The sequence below is a fragment of the Dysidea avara genome, chromosome 7 (assembly GCF_963678975.1).
Source record: "Dysidea avara chromosome 7, odDysAvar1.4, whole genome shotgun sequence".
Classification (NCBI taxonomy): Eukaryota; Metazoa; Porifera; class Demospongiae; order Dictyoceratida; family Dysideidae; genus Dysidea; species Dysidea avara.
This window is the reverse complement of record NC_089278.1, coordinates 18,301,471-18,323,559: the sequence shown is the minus strand read 5'-3', so window position 1 is coordinate 18,323,559 and position 22,089 is coordinate 18,301,471. Positions and strand designations below refer to the sequence as shown.

Genomic DNA, 22,089 nt, shown 5'->3' with positions numbered 1-22,089 from the left:
CAACAACTATTTTCTACCCCTATGTTTTGGGCCTATATACCTTTTAAAATACACTCACATACACAAAACACATGTGTGTACTTCTTTTGAAAGTGTTTGTCTACATGTTTTGCTTGTGTGTAGATGGGTATGTTTTAGGGCTGAGCGATACTGCCATTTTAGTATCACGATCGATACTAAAGCCACTATTCACGATACTGAACAGTTCACGATACTTACAAATATGTCAATCATAGCTGTGTATTCCTCCAGGAAGTCTTTAAAAGTAGCATCTAACTAGCCACTGTCAACCTTGTTTACAGTAACAGTTATTGTAACACATGCTTTGAAGTTATGTTATGGTGTTCACACCTCTCTGCAGGGGTAACCAGGTTATGACTTACAAGGATTCTTGAGCCTAGTACAGCATAACAAATGAATTTTAATGACAATAATGTACAGGCATGGTATCACGATAGTTAATAACAAAATATCGTGATATTGATACTTTCAAAATATCGCGATATATCACTAAAACGGTAGTATCGCTCAGCCCTAGTATGTTTGTGTGTGTGTGTGTGTGTGTGTGTGTGTGTGTGTGTGTGTGTGTGTATGTGTGTGTTAGGCCTGAGCCTATTATGCTTTTGAAATTGCCTATTATGCTTTTGAGCATTGCTCCAGAATTTCCCCTATTATGCTCCAATTATACCCAGTTGTGTTCCATTATGCTCCAAATATGCTCATATAAAATTGTGTCTTGACTGCTCTATTAGAGTACCAAATGCGTCTGTGAACGTTCTATTAGAATATTTCATTATGCGGTGACTGTTCTGTTAGAGTATATCGATCTTTAACTAATCTTTTTTTCACAACGTAGCTGTAAATCTGATTTTTACCATGTTTGCACACTATCCCATTCTGCATCATGCAAAATAGGCAAAGTTTCAGCTTCTCTGATAACCAATGCACAAAAATTTTGCTTATTATGCTGGCATTATGCTGATGCTTTTGGTTACCTATTATGCCCCAAATTATGCTGGCATAATCGGCACAGGCCTAGTGTGTGTGTGTGTGTGTGTGTGTGTGTGTGTGTGTGTGGGCGGTATTGAAAAATAGCAAACGGTATACCTTCCCAGTGGCGGATCCAGGATGGGGCATTTGGGGCAAATGCCCCCCCCCCCCCCCCCCCCTTCAAGAAATTGCATACAAGATCGAGATACTCTAATAGAGCAGTCAATTACTCTAATAAAGCAGTCACAATGTTCATGAGGTAGTGTAGCTTACCTATGAAGCTACAAATAGGATTTTATTTTACATAACAGACGTGATATAGTTGGTAAGGATAACTAGCTATTATTGTTGTGACCTTTTTTTTTTTTTTTTTTTTTGGTCTTCAACTGGTTTTCAGAAAGGTGCCCCCCCTCTTTCGAAACTCTGGATCCGCCCCTGCTTCCATAAAAAGTATCACGGTATTACTAAATATCACGGTATTAATGTAAAAGCCATTAGTATTAAAGTAACTGCCATTTACCTCAACAAAAGCACCAAATACCCATGGTAGGCCACAAACCTCAGGTACAAATTACCACAAACAAACTTGTTTACATAGTTTGGTTAGCTGACTACATCAGCACCTGCCTACAAACATTGTCACATGTCCGGTTGCCTTCTAAATATGGGATAAAACAAGCCCACAGGGAGGCCATAGTGCCCAGACGGTATGGCAGTATTAAAAAAAAACAGGCAGTATCGAAACCAGGATGACTTAAATATCACAGATTACTAACAATACCGGTATATTGCCCAGCTCTAGTTTAACTAAAATCAAAGGGGGCTTCCTGAAATCCCTGGTATACCCTTGTGTGTGTGCATGCATCGGGGGTATAGCCAGCCAACTTTCTGATGGATAGGCATAGCTACAGTGGAACCTCAGTTATCTAAACCCCACTTATTTGGTTTCTCAGTTAACCGAACTACAGAAATGACTGCTTTATTAGAGTAGTGACTGTTCTATTAGGGTAGCTGACAATACTGAAATTTAAAAAAATGTTTTATGCAATTTTATACAGTTTCAGAGATTTGGACTTTTCAGACTTATGGACCATCCCTGGTGCCAAGGGGTTTGGATAACTGAGGTTCCACTATATTATCAACTTTATACATACATAAAAACACTCACGTTCATTATTAAAAAAATAGTAAAATTATATACACACAAGGTCTATAACTAGCTATGCTATAATGTAAACAAATGCTGCTTGCATGGCATGCAAATTGATACACTTAATTATATTATGCTATTCTATAAGTTGTAGCCCTGGCCATGGTTTGTAGCTACAGTATCCATTGGTGACGGTCGTCATAGTTGAACATCATGTGACATCACAATTAGTAAGCCTTAAACAAGTGTAAAATAAACCATCTTATCTGACTTACAAGCTACAATCAAAGACCTGTGATATACTCAAATAAGCATTGTGTCCTAAATGAGCATGAAGGACAGGGGTACTAATGTGTGAACCATCAAACTCCTAGCTGGAATACTTATGCAGCTTGCTTCTTAGTAAGCCTGTGACAAATATGTCAGTAAAATAAGAAGCACGATAGGCTAGTGTGCTATGTCAGCATAATGCTAGCATATTAGGTAGGTATTTCAAACTTAATTCCATCGATACTCCTTAATAGAGCAGTCATTGAAAAATGCAAACTACAATGTAGCTACATTGTGCATACAGGGGCGGATCCAGAGTTTGGAAAGAGGGGGCACTTTGCTAAAAAGAGTTGAAAAAAAATTTTAAAAAGGTCACAACAATAATAGCTAGTTATCCTTTACCGAATATATTATATCATGTATGTTATGTAAAATAACATCCTTATTTATAGCTTCATAGGTAAGCTACACTGCCTCATGAACACTGTGACTGCTTTATTAGTGTAATTGACTGCTCTATCAGAGTATCTTGATCTTTTGTGCAATTTTTTGAAGGGGTGTTTGTGGGGGGATGTTCCCCCCTGGATCCACCACTGGCATGCCTCCTTTGATCAATACTCTCTAATAGAACAGTTAGTATGTAGCGAAATGCTCTAATAGAGCATTCGCTGATTAAAATATTCTAAATTATGGTAAGGAATGTTGTTAAGCTAGGAAGGGACACTGCATGAAGTGTATAATAGGTAAATATTTTGGGAAATTCATGAAAGCATTTTAGGCAAAATTTTGAGCATATTTGGCTCAGGCCTACTTCTTAGTAACAAATTAAGTTTGGTCCCACTGAGTTGTACCAAATGTACACTTTGCACAGATATAGTATCTACATAAATACGGTTGGAACTCTTCACAATGACTTGATGTTCTCTCCATTTCCTGTTCCATCCGACCCTCATGGCATATATCATAAATGTATGGAGCAGTCTATGTGCCTTGGGTGTGTAGCACTTTCTGTAGTAGACTAAAGCACAGTTGAACTGAAATGTCAAGGCCAACTACTCGAGATTGAATGGTGGCCATTACAGTTCGCTCTTATATATTTCAGTCCATTACACAACGCTACAAATGAAGAGTTACAGTATGTACAAAATAAACATGAATTTACTTGAGGTGTGAAAAGGGCTTTCTGTGAGGTTTCTCCTAAATATATCATGTGATGTCAATCATGAATTCAGGCCTTTGGTAAAATCATAATTCAAACAATGTGGTACGTGCCATATTGCTGTCACAAGATTGTGTGTGCTCTGCCATGAATCTAGTGTAGCATAACTAACATTGAGTTAGTTGCTTGTGATAGCTGGGCAAAGGTTGATGGATGGGAAAGGAACTGCAATTGTAGGGCAATGCCTGCTCATGCCAACCCTGGCCATGGCTGCACCTATGGTGTATGTGTGTGTGTGAGTGAGTGTGTGGGTGTGCGTGTATGTGTGAGTGGGTGTGAGTGTGTGCGTGTGCGTGTACATGTGCATGTGTGTGTATCTGTCAAATATGTGTGCACATAATTATGTGTGCTTTTATCCATGTACATAATGTGTGCGTGTGTGCGCGTATGTGTGTTTGTGTGTATATCTACATGTGTGCATATGTGTGTATACATGTGTGTACATGTACAGTGTTTGTGTGTGTGTGTGTGTGTGTGTGTGTGTGTGTGTGTCTTTTACACTAAATTATCCCTCTACCAACTATCTCATATTAGTATTTTAGAAGACAATAATTACAAAGGGATTGTTGGGTGGAGTTTAATGTAATATATTGCTCAAAAAAATTTAATAACAGGGTGAGGGGAGGTGAAGCATGCACCACAGACAGTCCCAGCAGGGAGTTAGTAAATCCCCCCATTTTTTCCCTTGTCTTTTCCATCTTGAGGCTAGCTCAGGGTGTGACAGTGCAGGGTTTCTATTAGGAACATTGTGGCATGCGGAAATTCTTGTGGCTTCAGAGAATGTTAGAATCCCCAAGCATTCCTACCTCCAAACCTTTGTAGTAAAACATACTGTATACATCATGTAAAATTGTTGAAAAGGGGCCTATTTGAGAATTAATAGGAGAATCCATGGAACCCTGCACACCTACCAAAACAACCGCCATCTGTTGACGGTGGTAACCCGCTCACAACAGGGTAAGCCCTGCTGACCGGGTTAAACTGACAAGCAACATTAACAGCTCATTAATAACCTAACAACTAGATACTGTCACATTGCTGCAATTAACACACACACAAACATACATATGTAAACCATTGTACAAGTATTTAGAATACTAGAACATCAAGTCCATAATTCTATAAGGCCAGTAGTCCATCTAGCAAATTTTTGTCAGTTATATGGTTGCATAATAGCGAGGGTTGTCCAACGATGCCGTTAAATGTCCAATGGGAAGTTTGGTTATCCCAATGTACCGTTGGTACAGGTAAGGTATCCTGGGATAATCCCATTGTACCAACCAGAGGGGCTCAATCCCAAGTGTCCATCCCGTACCATTTGGTACAGGTGGAACATCCCGGGATAATCCCATTGTACCAACCAGAGGGGTTCAATCCCAAGTGTCCATCCCGTACCATTGGACCATTTGGTACGGGTGGGACATCCCGGGATAATCCCATTGTATCAACCAGAGGGGTTCTATCCCAAGTGTCCATCCCATACCATTGTACCATTTGGTACAGGTGGGACATCCAGGGATAATCCCATTGTACCAACCAGAGGGGTTCAATCCCAAGTGTCCATCCCATACCATTGTACCATTTGGTGCAGGTGGGACATCCCGGGATAATCCCATTGTACCAACCAGAGAGGTTCAATCCCAAGTGACCATCCCGTACCATTGTACCATTTGGTACAGGTGGAACATCCCAGGATAATCCCATTGTACCAACCAGAGGAGTTCAATCCCAAGTGTCCATCCCGTACCATTGTACCATTTGGTGCAGGTGGGACATCCCGGGATAATCCCATTGTACTAACCAGAGGGGTTCAATCCCAAGTGTCCATCCCGTACCATTGTACCATTTGGTGCAGGTGGGACATCCCGGGATAATCCCATTGTACCAACCAGAGGGGTTGAATCCCAAGTGTCCATCCCGTACCATTGTACCATTTGGTACAGGTGGAACATCCTGGGATAATCCCATTGTACCAACCAGAGGGGTTGAATCCCAAGTGTCCATCCCGTACCATTGTACCATTTGGTACAGGTGGGACATCCCGGGATAATCCCATTGTACCAACCAGAGGGGTTCAATCCCAAGTGTCCATCCCGTACCATTGTACCATTTGGTACAGGTGGGACATCCCGGGATAATCCCATTGTACCAACCAGAGGGGTTCAATCCCAAGTGTCCATCCCATACCATTGTACCATTTGGTACAGGTGGGACATCCCGGGATAATCCCATTGTACCAACCAGAGGGGTTCAATCCCAAGTGTCCATCCCGTACCATTGTACCATTTGGTACAGGTGGGACATCCCGGGATAATCCCATTGTACCAACCAGAGGGGTTCAATCCCAAGTGTTCATCCCGTACCATTGTACCATTTGGTACAGGTGGAACATCCTGGGATAATCCCATTGTACCAACCAGAGGGGCTCAATCCCAAGTGTCCATCCCATACCATTGTACCATTTGGTACAGGTGGAACATCCCGGATAATCCCATTGTACCAACCAGAGGGGTTCAATCCCAAGTCTCGTACCATTTGGTACAGGTGGAACATCCCAGGATAATCCCATTGTACCATCGTACTATTGTACCATTTGGTACAGGTGGGACATCCCGGGATAATCCCATTGTACCAACCAGAGGGGTTCTATCCCAAGTGTCCATCCCGTACCATTGTACCGTTTGGTACAGGTAGGATAATCCCATCGTACCAACAAGAGGGGTTTAATCCCCAAGTGTCCATCTTGTACCATTGTACCGGTGGGACATCCCGGGATAATCCCATTGTACCAACAAGAGGGTTTTAATCCCAAGTGTCCATCTCGTACCATTGTACCGGTGGGACATCCCGGGATAATCTCCACGTCTCCATTCCATGCCATTTTATTGATTAAACTTCCTTTTAGATTGAATGGGTTTTTTTCTCAATTTCCAATTGATGATTATTTCATTTTGTTGTCAAATATTATTTGCATAATTACATGATTACAAGTAACAATGTTGCTTTCACAATGTTGAGTTTTAAATAATAAAGGAGTTTTATAGGCACATAGTATAAGAAGTAATATTTTCAGGAGTTGGCTAATTAAGTCCTGGCAAACAGGAAGACCAACACTATAATATAGTGTTACTATCATGATTATATCACACTCTAATAAAGTGCAAACAACCAATTAATGATCACATGCACATTTACATAGTCACACTCTTTTCAGGTGAAATAAAAGCTACCATTAATTAAGATAGTACTGTATGTGTTAGCTAACATGTGTTTCTATTATGCAGATCACAAAGGTACAAAAGATAAAACATAAATCGTTCCTTGCACATATGTTGAGTTATTCTGGAATACCTTGAAAGCCATGAAAATAACTGCTCACATATTTCAGTGTCAACCTAAAGTAATGTATACATTCAAAAATCATATATATATACACGTACATTTTATCTTATACGTATGTGCAGTCATTGTGTACTATGTGAATTCTTGCACACAGTGAGTATATACATATGTACCACTCTGCGTGGGCAGTTCAAAAGGCCCCACCAGTGCCATAATTTGTATATGGCACTGTTGCTGATCGCAGCGAGTGCATTATAACTTATAACGCACTAGTTGCGTTTTGCAGACTGCAACGAGTGCATTATAAGTTATAATGCACTGAACACAGTGCAATATACAGATATTGCACTGGCTGCAGTTTTGTACAGCAATGCACAAGTGCCGGCAGCCGAGATCACTATAACACCTCACCTAATAGGTGGAAAGACACCTCACAGATCACTTGAATTCTTTCATAGCCTGACATGTAAAGGTCGATTGTGGGCCATAACGTCATCAATACGTGTAATGTTTACCAAGCAGCCAATAGCAATTGAAAAAGCCAACACAGTGGCCACAACTCTAGCCTACACATATATAAACATACTTATACACCTTACTAATCTGGTGCTATCTGAGCCCAGATTAAACTGTAGTTCACTACAACAATAACTCAATAAAACTATTTTATTCTACATAATACTCACCTTTACGTTCGATTGTGGTAAACAGTTTCTGTCATGCCACCAGATTTGAGTTTAGCCAGTGTGAATAGTACGAATTAGACTAGTATCGTTTAGTAGTTAGGTTTTGTTTACTTAAACTGTCTATTGGCTGCTTTTTGTTCGCTCGAAAGAATCACTAAGTTGATTAGTCCGGTGCTTAGTCTATAAGGCGATTGAGTGATCATGCTGGCATGCTGAGCACTACATGATGAGAGTAGAACAGTGAATGCAGGTTAATGATATAATTATCCCATAGTGTACTAGCTTTCAATATCTCAGGTGGGTACATTACTGTAGAGGGAACATTATCGCAACGCGTTTGGCTTGGTTACCCACAATCAATGTTAGAAACCTGGCTTTTATAAATATTACGGCTGTCTTGTGAGATTCTCCCCACCTATTAGTTATATAACAGTTATAGAACATGCACTTGTGCATGCTCTGCCTGTATAAACACACTTGCCTTCGGACCTGATGGCACTCAGGCTCGTGCGTTTATATCAGGCAGAGCACTTGTGCCCATAACTACAGTATATAATACACAATTAAATATATATTCACAAACTAGTGCTAACATAAAATCTACATTTCCCTAATATTATCGAATGCCTGAAAGGTTTGCAAGTAATAATGTGCTTATTACTTCACTGCAAACTTTTAAGCTTTCAACACCTTGTATAGTTGTATAGTTGTATTTAAAAGACATTGTCCTATGGTATAAATATAAAGTTATGAATTTTAAGATGAATTAGAGATCAAAGAAATACATAGCTAAATGTACTAGTGGACTTCTAATCCCTATACTTCAGTCAAAATTTGTGCATCTGAATGTGTGCCCAGCCATACTAAGAAAGTGAATTAGCTAATAAGCTTCGGTTTAGCTATGGTCCGTCTTTTACACAACATTGGTATGTATGAGAAACATCTCTGCAATCAATCCGGTTGCTTTGAAAAATATGTGCATTGTATGTACGGAAGTATACTAATGAGTACATACCTGTGGGGCTGAAGTGATATCTAGCAGTGAAAAAACCAAGGCCATTACCTTAGTCGAGTTACACTATTCTTAACCATAGCAAAGTTGGTCTGTTATTTCAGCCAGTCTGTCAGAGAAATTTGTATCCCACTAAGTAGATCTTTTATTTTAAACTTTCATAGCAATCTATTAGAAGCATTTTAATTAAAGGCACCTATGTTTGGATATACATACCTCAACAATACTACCAAGGAGTCATGAAAGTATAGTTTTTTTATTTTTTTCCATGATCCCTAATGTGTATGTACAATACCATCACACTGTACGAGATGTTACCATAATTGTTAACACAATAATTTTGTACTGTATAAATCATGACTGTAACTAACCTATTTTGTAAACTACATGACAGTATGTATGCTCTTACAAATGATGCCCCCTATACAATTTACCAGTTGTAATGTTTTGCACATATATATACGGTATATAGACTATATTTTATATGTGTGCTATATTAAACTACCATGGCATGTCACTACATACTTTATGTATACCTTTTTAAAGCCTCAAATGAATCTGGATTACAGTTCTTCTTATACCAAGGATCTGTGTGTCCTGAAAAGTGGAATCTATCCACTACAAAGTTTAGAGATGCTAGACGTTCTGCTGTAGGTGTTAATTCATTTCTTTTATTGCTTGTAGCAAATCTTTTCAGGTGGCATCCATCATCATAGATCACAAACTCTAACAAGTATGGGAGCAACAAATTTATGCAATTAAAGAAAACATACATAGTACGAAGTCTCTTAAAAAACTTATTAATGAACTTAAGAAGCAGCAATCACTTTATATAGGAGCAGAAAACATACCCTAATCCATAGTGATGCACCTATACCACTTTTTCACTACTGATCTGATACCAACTACATTTTAGGTGGAAATGGCCAATACCGATCCGATACCAATACTTTGCCAGACAGACTTTATATTTACAAAAAATACCTAAGTAAAAACCAGCTAACTAAATAAACCAGCTGAGTTTGCTGGTTTTGTGGCCATCAATCACGAATGTAAGGATTGTTTACGACGTCAATAAATCTTATTTAGTGGCTTACTGCCCTTTCCACTGTACTAATAGTGCCAGTAGCTGGCTTCTTTCAAGGAATCCAGCACTTATATCAGCTCTTGCTCAACTGCATTCAATTTGCTATGCACGCTACTGTATTGAAAAGCAATTAAACGACATCATACAAAGTGTCAGTTAGTATCGGGCATTTATAGCCAATACAAGTCTGATAATGCCAAAATAGGGTTGATACCTAGTATCGATATCAGTGCATCACTACTAATCCATACCATACTTAGACTAGGGTGCAGTAGAGACATTGCATGGCCACTACAAATACATGCATTATGCATACATTTTGTAGTGGCCAAATACTTGTATATCACCTTTATTCTGGATATACTCAAATTTTATGAAATTGGTCTAGTGGTCAACTGTATGCATATGCAGTTAAAATTTATTACCTAGACTGCTAGTTTCTCTTTCATTCTCTTGAAGAAATGTGTGTACAAATCCATATATCTGGGTCTTTGACTCTGCTCCAAAAAGCTCTCCTAGCATTGTTATTGTTCCACATGGCCAGGCACCAGCAGCTATCCCTACAAACATGCATGTACCTTGGTTAAAGGCTTCAGGATAAAATATTTCTAAATGAAAATTTTTCCTAGGATCGTTACACTAAATATTTCCTGAATTAACGTAGGAAGGATGTAGTGCCTGTGCATTAAACCTAGCCTACACTGATATGTTTGCGGCACTAAACCCTTCCAACAAGTTATATAGTTACTAGCCAACTAACTAACTGATGCCTTAAGCCAAGCATAATTCAACCACACTACAGCCTTGATTTCTTTACTGTTTGACATTGCTTTGGTCCAAGACATGCTTTTTCACCAACCACAACAAGTAGAGTTCATGCACCGTGGACTTATGTGCCTGCGTCCTACTTTTGTGGCCTATTTCTTTCTTCAACCACATAGATGATGATTTGCAGCAACATGTGTGGCTCCACTGCAACTGGCTGTCACTAGGATTGTCCATAATTTCCATTGTGATTGGAGGTACTTCTCATGCTGTTCCTGATTATAACATTGTATAATGGGTAATAAACAAGGCTGAATGGCTTTCCCAGTAATTGATAGTGGGGGTGCTAGTTTAATTGCATGACTAGATTTATTGCAGAGAGAGGCACTTCTTGTATTGTCATTTATAACAGGTGAAACAAAGCTGAAAACAAAGTAGAATGGTAAATGTTTCACTACTTTAAAACATACCAATAATTTAACAACCATAAATGCACATTCATAATGTACATAAACTACAAAGTTAAATATTACAAACACCATATATGCATAAACTGTACCTGCAGTGTAGTGATGTTTACGATGTTTGTCTTTCTCTGTATTACATTTCAGTGCTACTGAAGTGCCAGATTCTTGATCAATAAATACTCTGATATATATATATATATAGATATATATTAATGTAAACACAAATTCAAGTTAACATACCCCATACTAGCTGACTCAATTGGAGTACACTCTAAGCGCAACTTCTTTGCTTCTGAAGCAGGTGTGACTGAAGAATTTGACAACAGAAGTCATGGTACAAACTGTTTGGCCACCAGAAGTGTAATTATCTGTGATCAAATCACGTTTTACACCTTCTTCATACTCCCTAACCATTCCTACTGGTAGACTTGAGGCTGGCTCCCAAGTACTGTCTGCTTCTGAATAGCCTAACCAAACTACCTGCAAAATGGGGTGTACATGACACCCACTTTCTGTTTATACATACTTTGTACAAAATCGACGATCTTGTTTCTCGTTTTGCTATAATCAAGCCAACAGGACTTTCACCTACAATTTTATCTGACTCAGCTGCACTGGCAATCGTAGGTTTATGTGAATCACAATACAATGATTTGTAGGCAGGTGTATTGGTACAGCCTATCTGTACTCTACCAGGAAGCCCTTTGTACTCAGTGTATCCAGCAGCTGTTGCACGACAGACACTTCTATGATTCTTCATATTGCCATCTATGACCAAAGCTTTGCCACATCCTGGTAGTGCACAACGATGTCCTACAATCTGATAATTAATGCATATCTATACATATGCATCATACCACTGTACCTGCCCACTTTAAAGGCCATGATAGATGGCAGTAACATTATAAATAGTACTTGTAGCATTGTAGTGTAACTGCAATTTTGATGTGTCAAACTCTCCTGAGTACCATTGCACTACTTCCAGAACAGCAAACTGGAAAAATGCATCTTCTATTCGTCTGCGATCAAGCATTTGTCTTTCAATGAGAATAGCTGCACTGTTGCTGTATGGTGTAAATGGATCACAATGTTAGGCCAGTACAGTGATAATAGTTGTAGGTGGAATGATTGCATGTATGCATCCATAAATGATTATGTTTTCATATTTACATACCTTGCATTGTCACCAGTACCATACTTGTGAATGTAGTTGTACAAGTCTGCACATTGCTTAAAACTAAGTTGACCAATTAAAATTTCAGCTTTACATTTAAATAGCACTGTCATTGAAAAAACAGTCTCTCTAGATGACACAAAATAATCTAAGGAATTCCAGTCACTGTTGTAAAGGACAGTAGTAGAGCCATTCCTTTGCAAAGTGTAGTAGCCATAATACTGGGTAAAACTACAAGACCTGTTCTGACAATATTTATGGTAATGGCTACCATGCAATGATCCCAAATTATCATCATAAACAATAACTGGAGAAGGCCGATCCTTTCTCACCAGCAATTTCGAATTGCACAAAAGGCAAGTGTTATTGTGGCTAATTAAGGTAAGACCTAAAGGTCTACCCTTTTGATCTTTACACGCTATTAATTCTTGAAGTAAATGATCATCTGTTTGAAAAACAGCAGCATCCATATCTTGTAAATTTTCCACACACATCCGGAAGTCTCCAATTGCAATAGCACTGCTATGATGTTCCTTGTAACTAAAGTCCATCAAAGTCTGCCAGTAATTGGGAAAATCTTTAGGTAAGTATCTTACACCAAAAGCAGCCCTCCTCAGCACTGAAGTCTTGATGCAGGGATTTGACAGTGATTGTAACATTGTCAAGCAAGTACTATCCTGCAGTACAGTGTATTACACTCCAATCAAACTGGATAAACAGTGTGAATAAAGTAGAAACAGTGGAGTGCAAAGTTGGTGGTATGCAGAGAATGTCTCAATGTTAGTAGAATTCTTACCAGTAGAACAGCATTGTACAATTCTTGACAAATATCTTGCACACCTCATACATATCAATCACATGGATAAACAACCCTCCCTGATGATACAGTACCATTGGTGAGGGTTGTTTATCCACTGAAGAATCTTAACACTGCATGATTGCCTTCTACACCTAAAACTATGGTCTACTCAAAATAAATTCTGTTATTTGATTGGCTAATGTACCGTTGTCATGGGGTGGATTTGCTGGTTTCCTTGTAAGGAGTTTAGGCCATCTATATAAGTAGAGAATATTTTGTTAATGCTGTACTCACTCTAATAGTATTGGAAAGTGTGTTATTAGATTGTATCAATGGCTGTCAATCCAAGAAGCAGAGAAACTAGACAACGGCTAGAAAAGTGTTGGGCCCTAGAACTTGACTGGAGTTTATTTCCAGAACTGAAAGAGGTATGTATGCATGGATTTGTAAATTATGAATACAACCAGTGGACAGTAGTTGTGTACACACATATACAAGTTCAAAATAGTGCATGTATGCTTAATAAAATTACATCTGTTGGTTTAAGCAAAATCTTAGTAACTAATAACAAGCTACATGTATTGCATACAATTCAATCAGTCTGCTAGCTAATAGGAAACTCCACTAAATAGATGTGGACGTGCAGGCACATTACAGTGTAATTTATGGCATTAAAGCTTTTTGCACACTGTTGTTCAATTAATGAATACATTTTATCTACCACTGTAGGGCTACTTTCAAATAGGTAAAGCTTTGTGTATACCTCCCATATCTGTGCTTGGAGGACTCGTTAGTTTAACGAGCTTCATGATCTCCCCTGCAATTGTACAAGTCCCAGGGACTGAGTGGTCTGAAAGAGTTCTTGTTTGGGAGTCCATTAATATGCCGACAGGCAGTACAAAGTCTGGTCTGTACCACTATCTTCTGAATCTGCTACAGTGTACCAGGAAAAAATGTAACTGCTCCGTTCGTGATCCGGTTTGGCTTTTAGGGGATTCAACATGTGAAAAGATGGGAGACTAGATGGCATCTAACAATAATCGGCTGCTTGGTCTATATGATGAGTTGTCAACTTTTCTCTCCCAACTTAACCTGTATCGAGGCAAGAACATACAACTCTCTCACGAACTTGCTCTATTCTTACAGCTCTATAATGGAAGCTCATGGGCTCGTAACACAGGTAAAAAGAATAATTTACTATTTCTACCTCATACATGTTTAATCTCAGTAACAGGTGATGCAAATTTCACAATGGAAAGTACCAGTCTCATAGTTGGAGGGTTTAGCCAACCCAGCATTGCAAGGTCTGTTATTGAGCAATGTGGCAGTGCTGAAATAGGGCTTGCACAACGATTTTTGTGGCTATTCCCTCAACCTGCATATTCTCGATTTGAAACACTGCAACCAGTGAAAAAAGAATTCACAGAGAGTCTCAGTGAGTACCAATAATTAAACTATAAGTAGATAACTAGTGTACTTGTAAGTCGCAATAACCGTTTTACTTGTCCAGTGTTTAAATCTAATTTTAAGGATGCTGATATATTGTGAAGTAGTTTGCTGTACAGCAACCAGTATACTGAGGAAGTTTAAATTAGAGTAGGGACAATGTATAGTACTGCTGCAATAAAAATTACTGAAACATGCTGGATTGGAGTAGTACGTAATTATGTCCAGATACTGTAGAACGATTAGAAGTGAATTTCTATGATTAGAATCTCCATTGCGCAGTAGGGATGTTTTATTCACACTTCATATATCTGGACGTTACATGCAGTACTACTCCAATCCAGCTTGTTTCAGTACTTTTTATTGTAGTACTACATATACTCTAATTTAAATAATAGTTATACCGACATGATGTGGGTCTATGGAATTTACAAACCACGAAAGCCCGATCTGTAGAGCACAAGCAAAGTGAGGGTGCTACTAAGGGCCTGAGGGGTTTATAAATTTCACAGATTCTAAATCGTACCCATATAATTGTTTTAGACTCTATTTTATACTACACTCAAATTAGTTACATGTACCTCTTCCATGGTAGTTTCTACCGTACCATTGGCAAAAGCGGCTGGTCTTCTCACAACAATGCTAGTGCCATGACAACCATGTGACACAATTTAGCGGTTCTCATTACATCACCACATTCTAGGAATGCATATTCATTGGTAGTTTGGCGCTGCCCACCCTTTTTGCAAAGAAGGGGGGCACTTGGTTATCTCATTGGATAAACTTAAAATATTAAATATATGTTATGTTGCGCCTGAAGGTATGAAGTATATTAGAAAACAAGGTAGAGTATATGAGATTTATTACCCACCCAAAACAGGCTAAATGGAGTCTAAAATCCTTATATAATTTTTCTTATGCTTGTTCCAATAACCAGTATACACCCTGTATTGGCCACAGAATTATTGATTCTGATACCGGCTGACTTTATGAACACTACAATAAATGTATGGTAAAAAAGATGGTTTAAAAAGATTTTGCAATAAAGAATTTCAGGTAAAAGGCAAAGAAACCCATAGTCCTGGATTTGAACTATTGGCTATCATGGAAGGGTATGCTCCATTGCTTATGCACTGGCAACAGCACTATGAAGTCAACCGTAACAGTGATAATGTACCTTTTTCTGCTTTTTATCTATATCTAACATTGTATTGTTTACTCTTGGTGAAACTGATATCTTTATCAACTCAAGATATGCCTTTTAAACTACCATGAGACCTAAAAGCATAGGTCATAGACTTACCTTTGTCCTCCTTTGTGTCCCTCTTTTTATGCTAGCACATAGGTATCGATTTGTGGGTAGTGCATCAATAGCTTTGTGTGCTAGTTCATGCAAGAATCAAATGAGATAATTTTTGTACTATGTTGGGTGAGCTGATTAACTGCAGAGGAAATCAGAATAGTATGCTATAGGAGTCATAACAATAAAAGTGATGAAAATCCTACTTCTCTACTGTAGCCTTGTTGTTGTTGGTTTTGCTAAGTATTTAATGGTTGAATTTGCACACCAGCAGATGGTTTTCATTACTTTGATCCCTACTGGGTTATTCAATTCCTTGCCTGTTAGAATGTTGATGTCAGTAAAATATTGTGTTTATTGGTATTATTGAAGTATTTCTTATCCCTAAGTATACAGCTTACCCAGAATACATTAATGTAGATTTGCTTGCAATAAAAAAAAACCAACAAATTATGATGTACGTATATTGTGTACATTTTGGCTTAGCACACATTTGCTATTTTGCTATGTAGTTGAGGTTCTACATAAAGTCTGGATACCTGGGAAAACTGGAATCCCTAAGGATAGGGTTTTCACCATCAAGGAAAAGTCAGAAGTATTTGTTGCATATTTTGATGAAGTGCAGGAGCAGTTGGAAGCCCTGGCATGTATGGATGATCTGCTATCAGGTACGTATATAATCATACTGTAATATCAGCAGTGCATTGAGTCCTAAGAATCATTGTTGTGGTGGCGTTTTCCACTGTACCAGTAACATTATTCTATTATGCAAATATTAGTATAGTAATTTCCTGTTAGACACTTGAAGTGTTAACATTGTAATAGTTATCCTGTGTGGTCTCCTAAACATATATTGAACACAAATGTGAGTGGATCTGACAAAATCGGTTGTTTCGCCATCAACAGCAAAACTGACTTTTTTAGTCACAAATACAAAGCTATAGAATACACTATCATATTTTACAGTGACAACTAGCCTGTGTCAAGTAGTCTGCTTTCTGCTGGCTGCTTTTCCAAGCACAGTGGCAAGCAGTACAAGCTGTCTGGGACCTTGACGGAGTTCTTGGCAACAAGGAAATGGCTGTGTATGGCTGTACAACTCTGTGGTGTTTCTTTTGAGCCCCTAATAGTCCATTCTTGGTATAATTCATTCCTTATTTAGCCTTTCTCTTCCATTTGCCCTCCCACTGCCACTGCCACTGCCACCATGCATTGTAGAGTTCAGCTGATACAGCTGAGCCAGGGTCAACCTTTGTAAAAAACTATCTACAATGGAAACTTACCTGTTGGCTACTTGTTCAGTGGATGATATTAAAAGTTAGGAAAGGATACAAAATGGGAGAAAATTTTGTACACATAGCTTCAACCATTGGTGAGATAAAACCTTCATGCTTGTAAATAGGTGATAAGACTGATTTTTTTCAGACCAGCTCACAAATAAAAATAAACCTTTGTCTTTACCATAATAGTGTACAAAGTCTGTCAAAATGATTAATATGGTTTCACTGATTGTTGGAGAAGTTTTTTTATTTTTTATTTTTACAGTAAACAGGTGTACTTTGCTTTAATGGCATTGGAAATTCTGCTTATTTTGCTATAGCTACTGCATACCCATATATTTGTGAGCATGATTGGTGTACAGTTTTCAATGAGACTTGTTACACATGTAGGAATGCTCAGCAAATCTAAAGGACAGGTCTTAAGGGTTGCAGCAGTTTTACATGTGTTATCCTACATCAAAGTGCAAAATGATGATTCAGCTGTAGAGACCCAGCAAAGTGATGAATTAGCATCCGTAATATCCGAATCAGCAATAAAAGCTGCCGTGAATTTTGTGAGCTTGTGTTGCCAGCAAACAGCCTATATGACTGGACGTGGCAACATCAAGGAAGAAGTAGAAATGCTAAAGACAAGTATGCTATACCTGTATTTAATTTACATAAGCAAGTATATACAATGACAGGTGGTGCATGCCATAGTATGTGTAAACATAGAACTGAACCAGATATTTAATAATGGAATCACACCCACGCTTGAAATTTGGCTCATTTGTAGTAGCTACTGCTTGACCTACTAAAAATAGTTCAAAATAGTTTCATTGACATCCAACACATTACATATGACCAATCAAAATTTTCACCATACATTCCCATTGCAGCCATATTTGATCTGTTATGGTTTTGTTCTGAACATGTAATGGAGTCAAACTGTACATGTCTGTTGTTGATTCCTATGCTGTCACCACTAAGCATTTGGTATTTTGGTTACCTGAAGGTCTGTTTCTCTTGGAAAACAATCCAGTTTTCCTTCTTTAGCTTTTTTCTCAAGGCTCAACTCAATGCACACATACTATTCATGTTTATGAAAGTGATAAATTCTTTCATTGTAGAGTAAATGTTTCTTACATCCATTGCATACAGGTAGAAATTGCACTGGTATTCAGGCAAGCTATTGAATTTATTACCATACTGTCTTGAATTATGGCCCAGGCGCTTATTTCTTTAAGCTCTTATCACTCCCAAAATCAACACTAATCGGATGTTAATCAGCTATACATGTAAAAGGTTTCAATGATACCTATTAAAGCTATGAATGGGCATTCATGGTGGTTATGATGTTATCAATCCTGATGACTAGACGAAACCAGGATTTTACACGAGACCGGCCATGCAATACGGTATGCTAGTATCAACTACCAAAGTGCTTGTATGCATCAAGGTTACAGTATATATCCGTTGTTGCACATCTACACCACTTTAGAGACTTGAGGAATAGTACAATATTCACTTGAAACTTGAGGTGATAGTTGTACCATTCCAAAGGTCTTTAGATAATATAAATATGTAAACAAAGGTTTTCAAATAACATATTTAAATTAATACTCGTGTACGTGTAACAACTATGTTTGTGTGCTGGTGGCTTCCTAATCAAAACAGTGCTCACTTGCTGCACTTAGTGCTAAAATAATTCTTCTTTGATGAATATAATTATCTTAACGACTTAGTGATGCTTTGTAACAATGTCTCTACACACTAGCAGTGATCACTATTGTGACTGAAATTCGCCTAAGCATGTGACTTGCGTGGAAAAAAATTGTTAATGGTATCTAACTAGTTGGGACCAAAGGGTATTTGAGGAAAATAACCTCAATAAAAGCTAAACTTCAAAAAACACAATGCATCATGACATAGTTTAATTTATAATCTGTCATCGATCTGCAACGAAGGGTATGGTAAATACTGCTGTTTACAATGTTTATGCTCTCTTGTTATTATAGGTCTACAAGACAGTAGCCTTCTGGATTGCAGCAGCTCGGGAGCAGAGTTGAATACACCCGGGTACTGCTTGAAATTGCCTGGAAAACAGCTGAACCTATCAGCCTTGCTTTATGCCAAGAAGTTTAGGGCTTATGGGTACAAGAGTGGAGCTGTGGATGCATTCAAAGAACTAGAAGCAGAGGGATTGGGTGTCCTTGAAGAAGTCAAGGAAAAAGCCAAAACAGTGGTAAGATTTACTGTGGATGCTTGCTATATAAGCTTTGCTAAGCAAACAAGTACATCATGGTAATAATAAAAAAGACTTTAATACAGAACTAGCACAAGAACAAGAGTAACAAGCACCTAAAACATCTGCATACATGCATGCATACGTACATACATACACACCTCTTCAAAATTACAACACCTGTATGATTTGGTAAATAGCTGACACTTACAGGCTTTCACTATAAACTTAGCAACCTTGCTACATAAACAGTTACTTGCTCACATCTATGTGCATGGTGCTTATGTCTGTGTTTCAAACTTCTACTTGAGATAAACCTACCATATTGTATTGTCGTCATAACCTCAAAGTAAAAGCTGCTTCATATGGGGTATGTATAGAGCATGAATACTTTGCTTCTTACAAATCAAACTAGGGTAAAGCTAAAGAACACGTTAATAACATCCGTATAACAACATCCATGCAACATCCGTATAATAATATGTACCGATCCTGTGCAACTTCATAATGAAGATTCTGCACAAGAAAAGGAAGAAAACAGTATGCATATAAAAGGGTGTAAAGCCATCTGTCAGTTCATCTAGTTACATTTCTTGGGGTCAGCCAGCTATTTCACTAACCACTGTATGTATTGGAGCAGTTTGTGTGCACTTGTCTGAATTCTCCAAGTTTGTTAAAAAGATGTTTGGTTTCAGGATGTATTAAATGCAGAGGTAAGAGCAAAACTAGCGAAAAATTTTGGTGTAAACCGCGTAATGACCACAAGTAAACATAATATGCTATTCAACTTTCCCACACCTTTTTTTACAAAACTTTTTGGTACAATTTTTTTTCTGTTACGAGTTATCTTACTGTGAAACTTTTCATGTCACCTTTTGTCTGTGATCATGCAACACCAACAAGCTTTACACCTTTTGTACTTACAATACGTAGGTTCACCTAGATTTAATATTGTAAACGTTTATATAGTTTCACTATGTTGTCTAATAGCTTGCTGTACACATCACCTGTACATGTGATAGGCATCGTTTCATGGAATTTTTTCTGAAACATATCATACTGCACAATATTAGGGATCATGAAGGTTTGGGCTTTTCTGGCCAAAAAAATATCACCCCAAAACCAGCTTCACAATGCCTTCACAGTGTCTTAGCAGTACTTGTGAGGTATAAACAAACTCAAAATTTCACAATAGCCAAAAATGCTTCAGATGTTAAATTTAGCAAAATTCTCTGATGGATGACGAACTGCCTGCTTGATGCCTTCAGACAAGCATAAGGCTACGGGCTTGATTTTTTTTTGTTGTTTACATACAATGCATCCATTATGGACCAACCATTGTCCTCCTAATTGTGCCCCATTTCTTTTCACTAACAGTGTAAGGTATTGATTTGAAGTGATGCATATGACTTCCTCTCTGCTGACTATTACAATTGAGTGTCACAAATATCGTCCCACTTTTCTATAGTATTTAAAGAGGTGTTTCTTGTAGTCATCTTCATATGTTACACTGCCTAATGGGTTGAACATTGCTGAAAATGAAACGTAATAGAACTTAGTTCTTTAGAAATTATATGGTTGGAGTGCTCATTCAAATGCAAATTTAATATGATATGTCAGTTACCTTTTGCCCTATGCCTGGCAGATATACTAGTGGACATTGTCATGGCTGAATTAGGGATTAAATATTCATTAGTTCACCCCTGTATATCTGCAGGTGTAGATGACCTCCTTTGTTTCCTTACTTTTTATTCTAATCAAACTTAAAATTCCTTTTATTTTTCTTTCTCCTTGTTTGCTTCTTTTTATAACAAGATTGTGACTGGTGAACCTGCAAATACCACATCAAAAGAAAGGGACACCAGACTAAATGTTGTTTTTTTATCTGAATGCATGCCCCAACTATCAATTAGTGAAACGTAGATCGCTCATTTTGCTTCATTTCCAGCTATGTTCATGGATATTGATCCACTTCATTATTAGATTATTCACTATATATAAGACTGATTCCAGAAAATATGGTATCACAATGTACACAGTATAGTGAATGTATAATTTCTTTTCTGTCACACATTATTTATGTAACACTGTATGGATTGTAGAATTACATCTTTGTGAAGGAAGCAATTCCTGAAGATAGCGAAGGAAAAATCGAGTTAAGTGCAAAATTACAAAAATACAAAGTTTCATTGAGGGAATGCAGAGAGGCCATGGAGGCGAATGAACTACAGTAAGCCATTATTGTAGCATAAATGTACAATTAATAAAAATACTTGAACAGCATAATAGCAGACTGTAATTATAAAAGTTGAATTACAGACCACCAAGGTTCAAGAAAAAGAAAAGAAATGCTGATGATGATGATAATAATGAGTGTCTAAGCACACCAAGAAGAAAGAGCCCTAGGAAAGTATCATGTTAAGCTTTAAAACTCTTCTAATCACTAGGAATGATTTCTTTATACAATTATATCACAGCGTAGGTCTCGAGTTACACACTGACATGTTATTGGCTTAATACTTAGAATGACAGGATTGTTTTATACTGTGCACATTTTGATTAAATATGTGAGCAGTTAAACGTACATGACACGAAATGGTAGATTATTTAAATGGTAAAAGCAGGGCTGACAGACCTCTCTTGGTTTTGTGATACTATAGGATCCATATTTGTGAAAAAGGTTTTTCCACACACATCCATTTCCATAGAAGACCATGTTCAAAAATCACAAAGACCTGAAATTTTTTCCATCCATTAACCTATATTGGTACTCGCTATACTGACCATCAGTACATAGCTCTTACCAATCTTAAGTTATGAATTGTCTAAATTGGTAAATTGTATGTCATATGTGTGTGGAAAACCCCTCTTTGCAAAT

At 37.9% G+C, this 22,089-nt stretch overlaps 3 protein-coding genes across 4 annotated transcripts in view; 2 read left to right on the top strand and 1 right to left on the bottom strand.

Annotated features, from left to right (window-relative positions):
- LOC136261087 (mucin-17-like) overlaps window positions 1–22,089 on the top strand; it is a 193,765-nt gene that overhangs the window by 22,434 nt on the left and 149,242 nt on the right. The gene's annotated exons all lie outside the window — the stretch shown is intronic.
- LOC136259732 (uncharacterized) lies at window positions 9,196–11,304 on the bottom strand. Its single transcript, XM_066053253.1, has 4 exons — window positions 11,229–11,304; window positions 11,081–11,169; window positions 10,182–10,316; window positions 9,196–9,395 (listed from the first exon to the last, which is right to left on the bottom strand). The coding sequence occupies exons 1-4, from the start codon at window positions 11,231–11,233 to the stop codon at window positions 9,196–9,198; spliced, it is 429 nt and encodes a 142-aa protein (XP_065909325.1). The 5' UTR covers window positions 11,234–11,304.
- On the top strand, window positions 13,682–21,818 carry LOC136260812 (uncharacterized). Of its 2 annotated transcripts, none has more exons than XM_066054681.1 (7): window positions 13,682–14,141; window positions 14,190–14,396; window positions 16,220–16,375; window positions 17,378–17,620; window positions 18,985–19,211; window positions 21,314–21,441; window positions 21,531–21,818. In XM_066054681.1, the coding sequence occupies exons 1-7, from the start codon at window positions 13,985–13,987 to the stop codon at window positions 21,631–21,633; spliced, it is 1,221 nt and encodes a 406-aa protein (XP_065910753.1). In that variant the 5' UTR covers window positions 13,682–13,984; the 3' UTR covers window positions 21,634–21,818. The 2 variants fall into 2 exon arrangements, with proteins under 2 accessions (XP_065910753.1, XP_065910754.1); XM_066054682.1 differs by having other exon boundaries at window positions 13,691–14,141; window positions 21,493–21,538.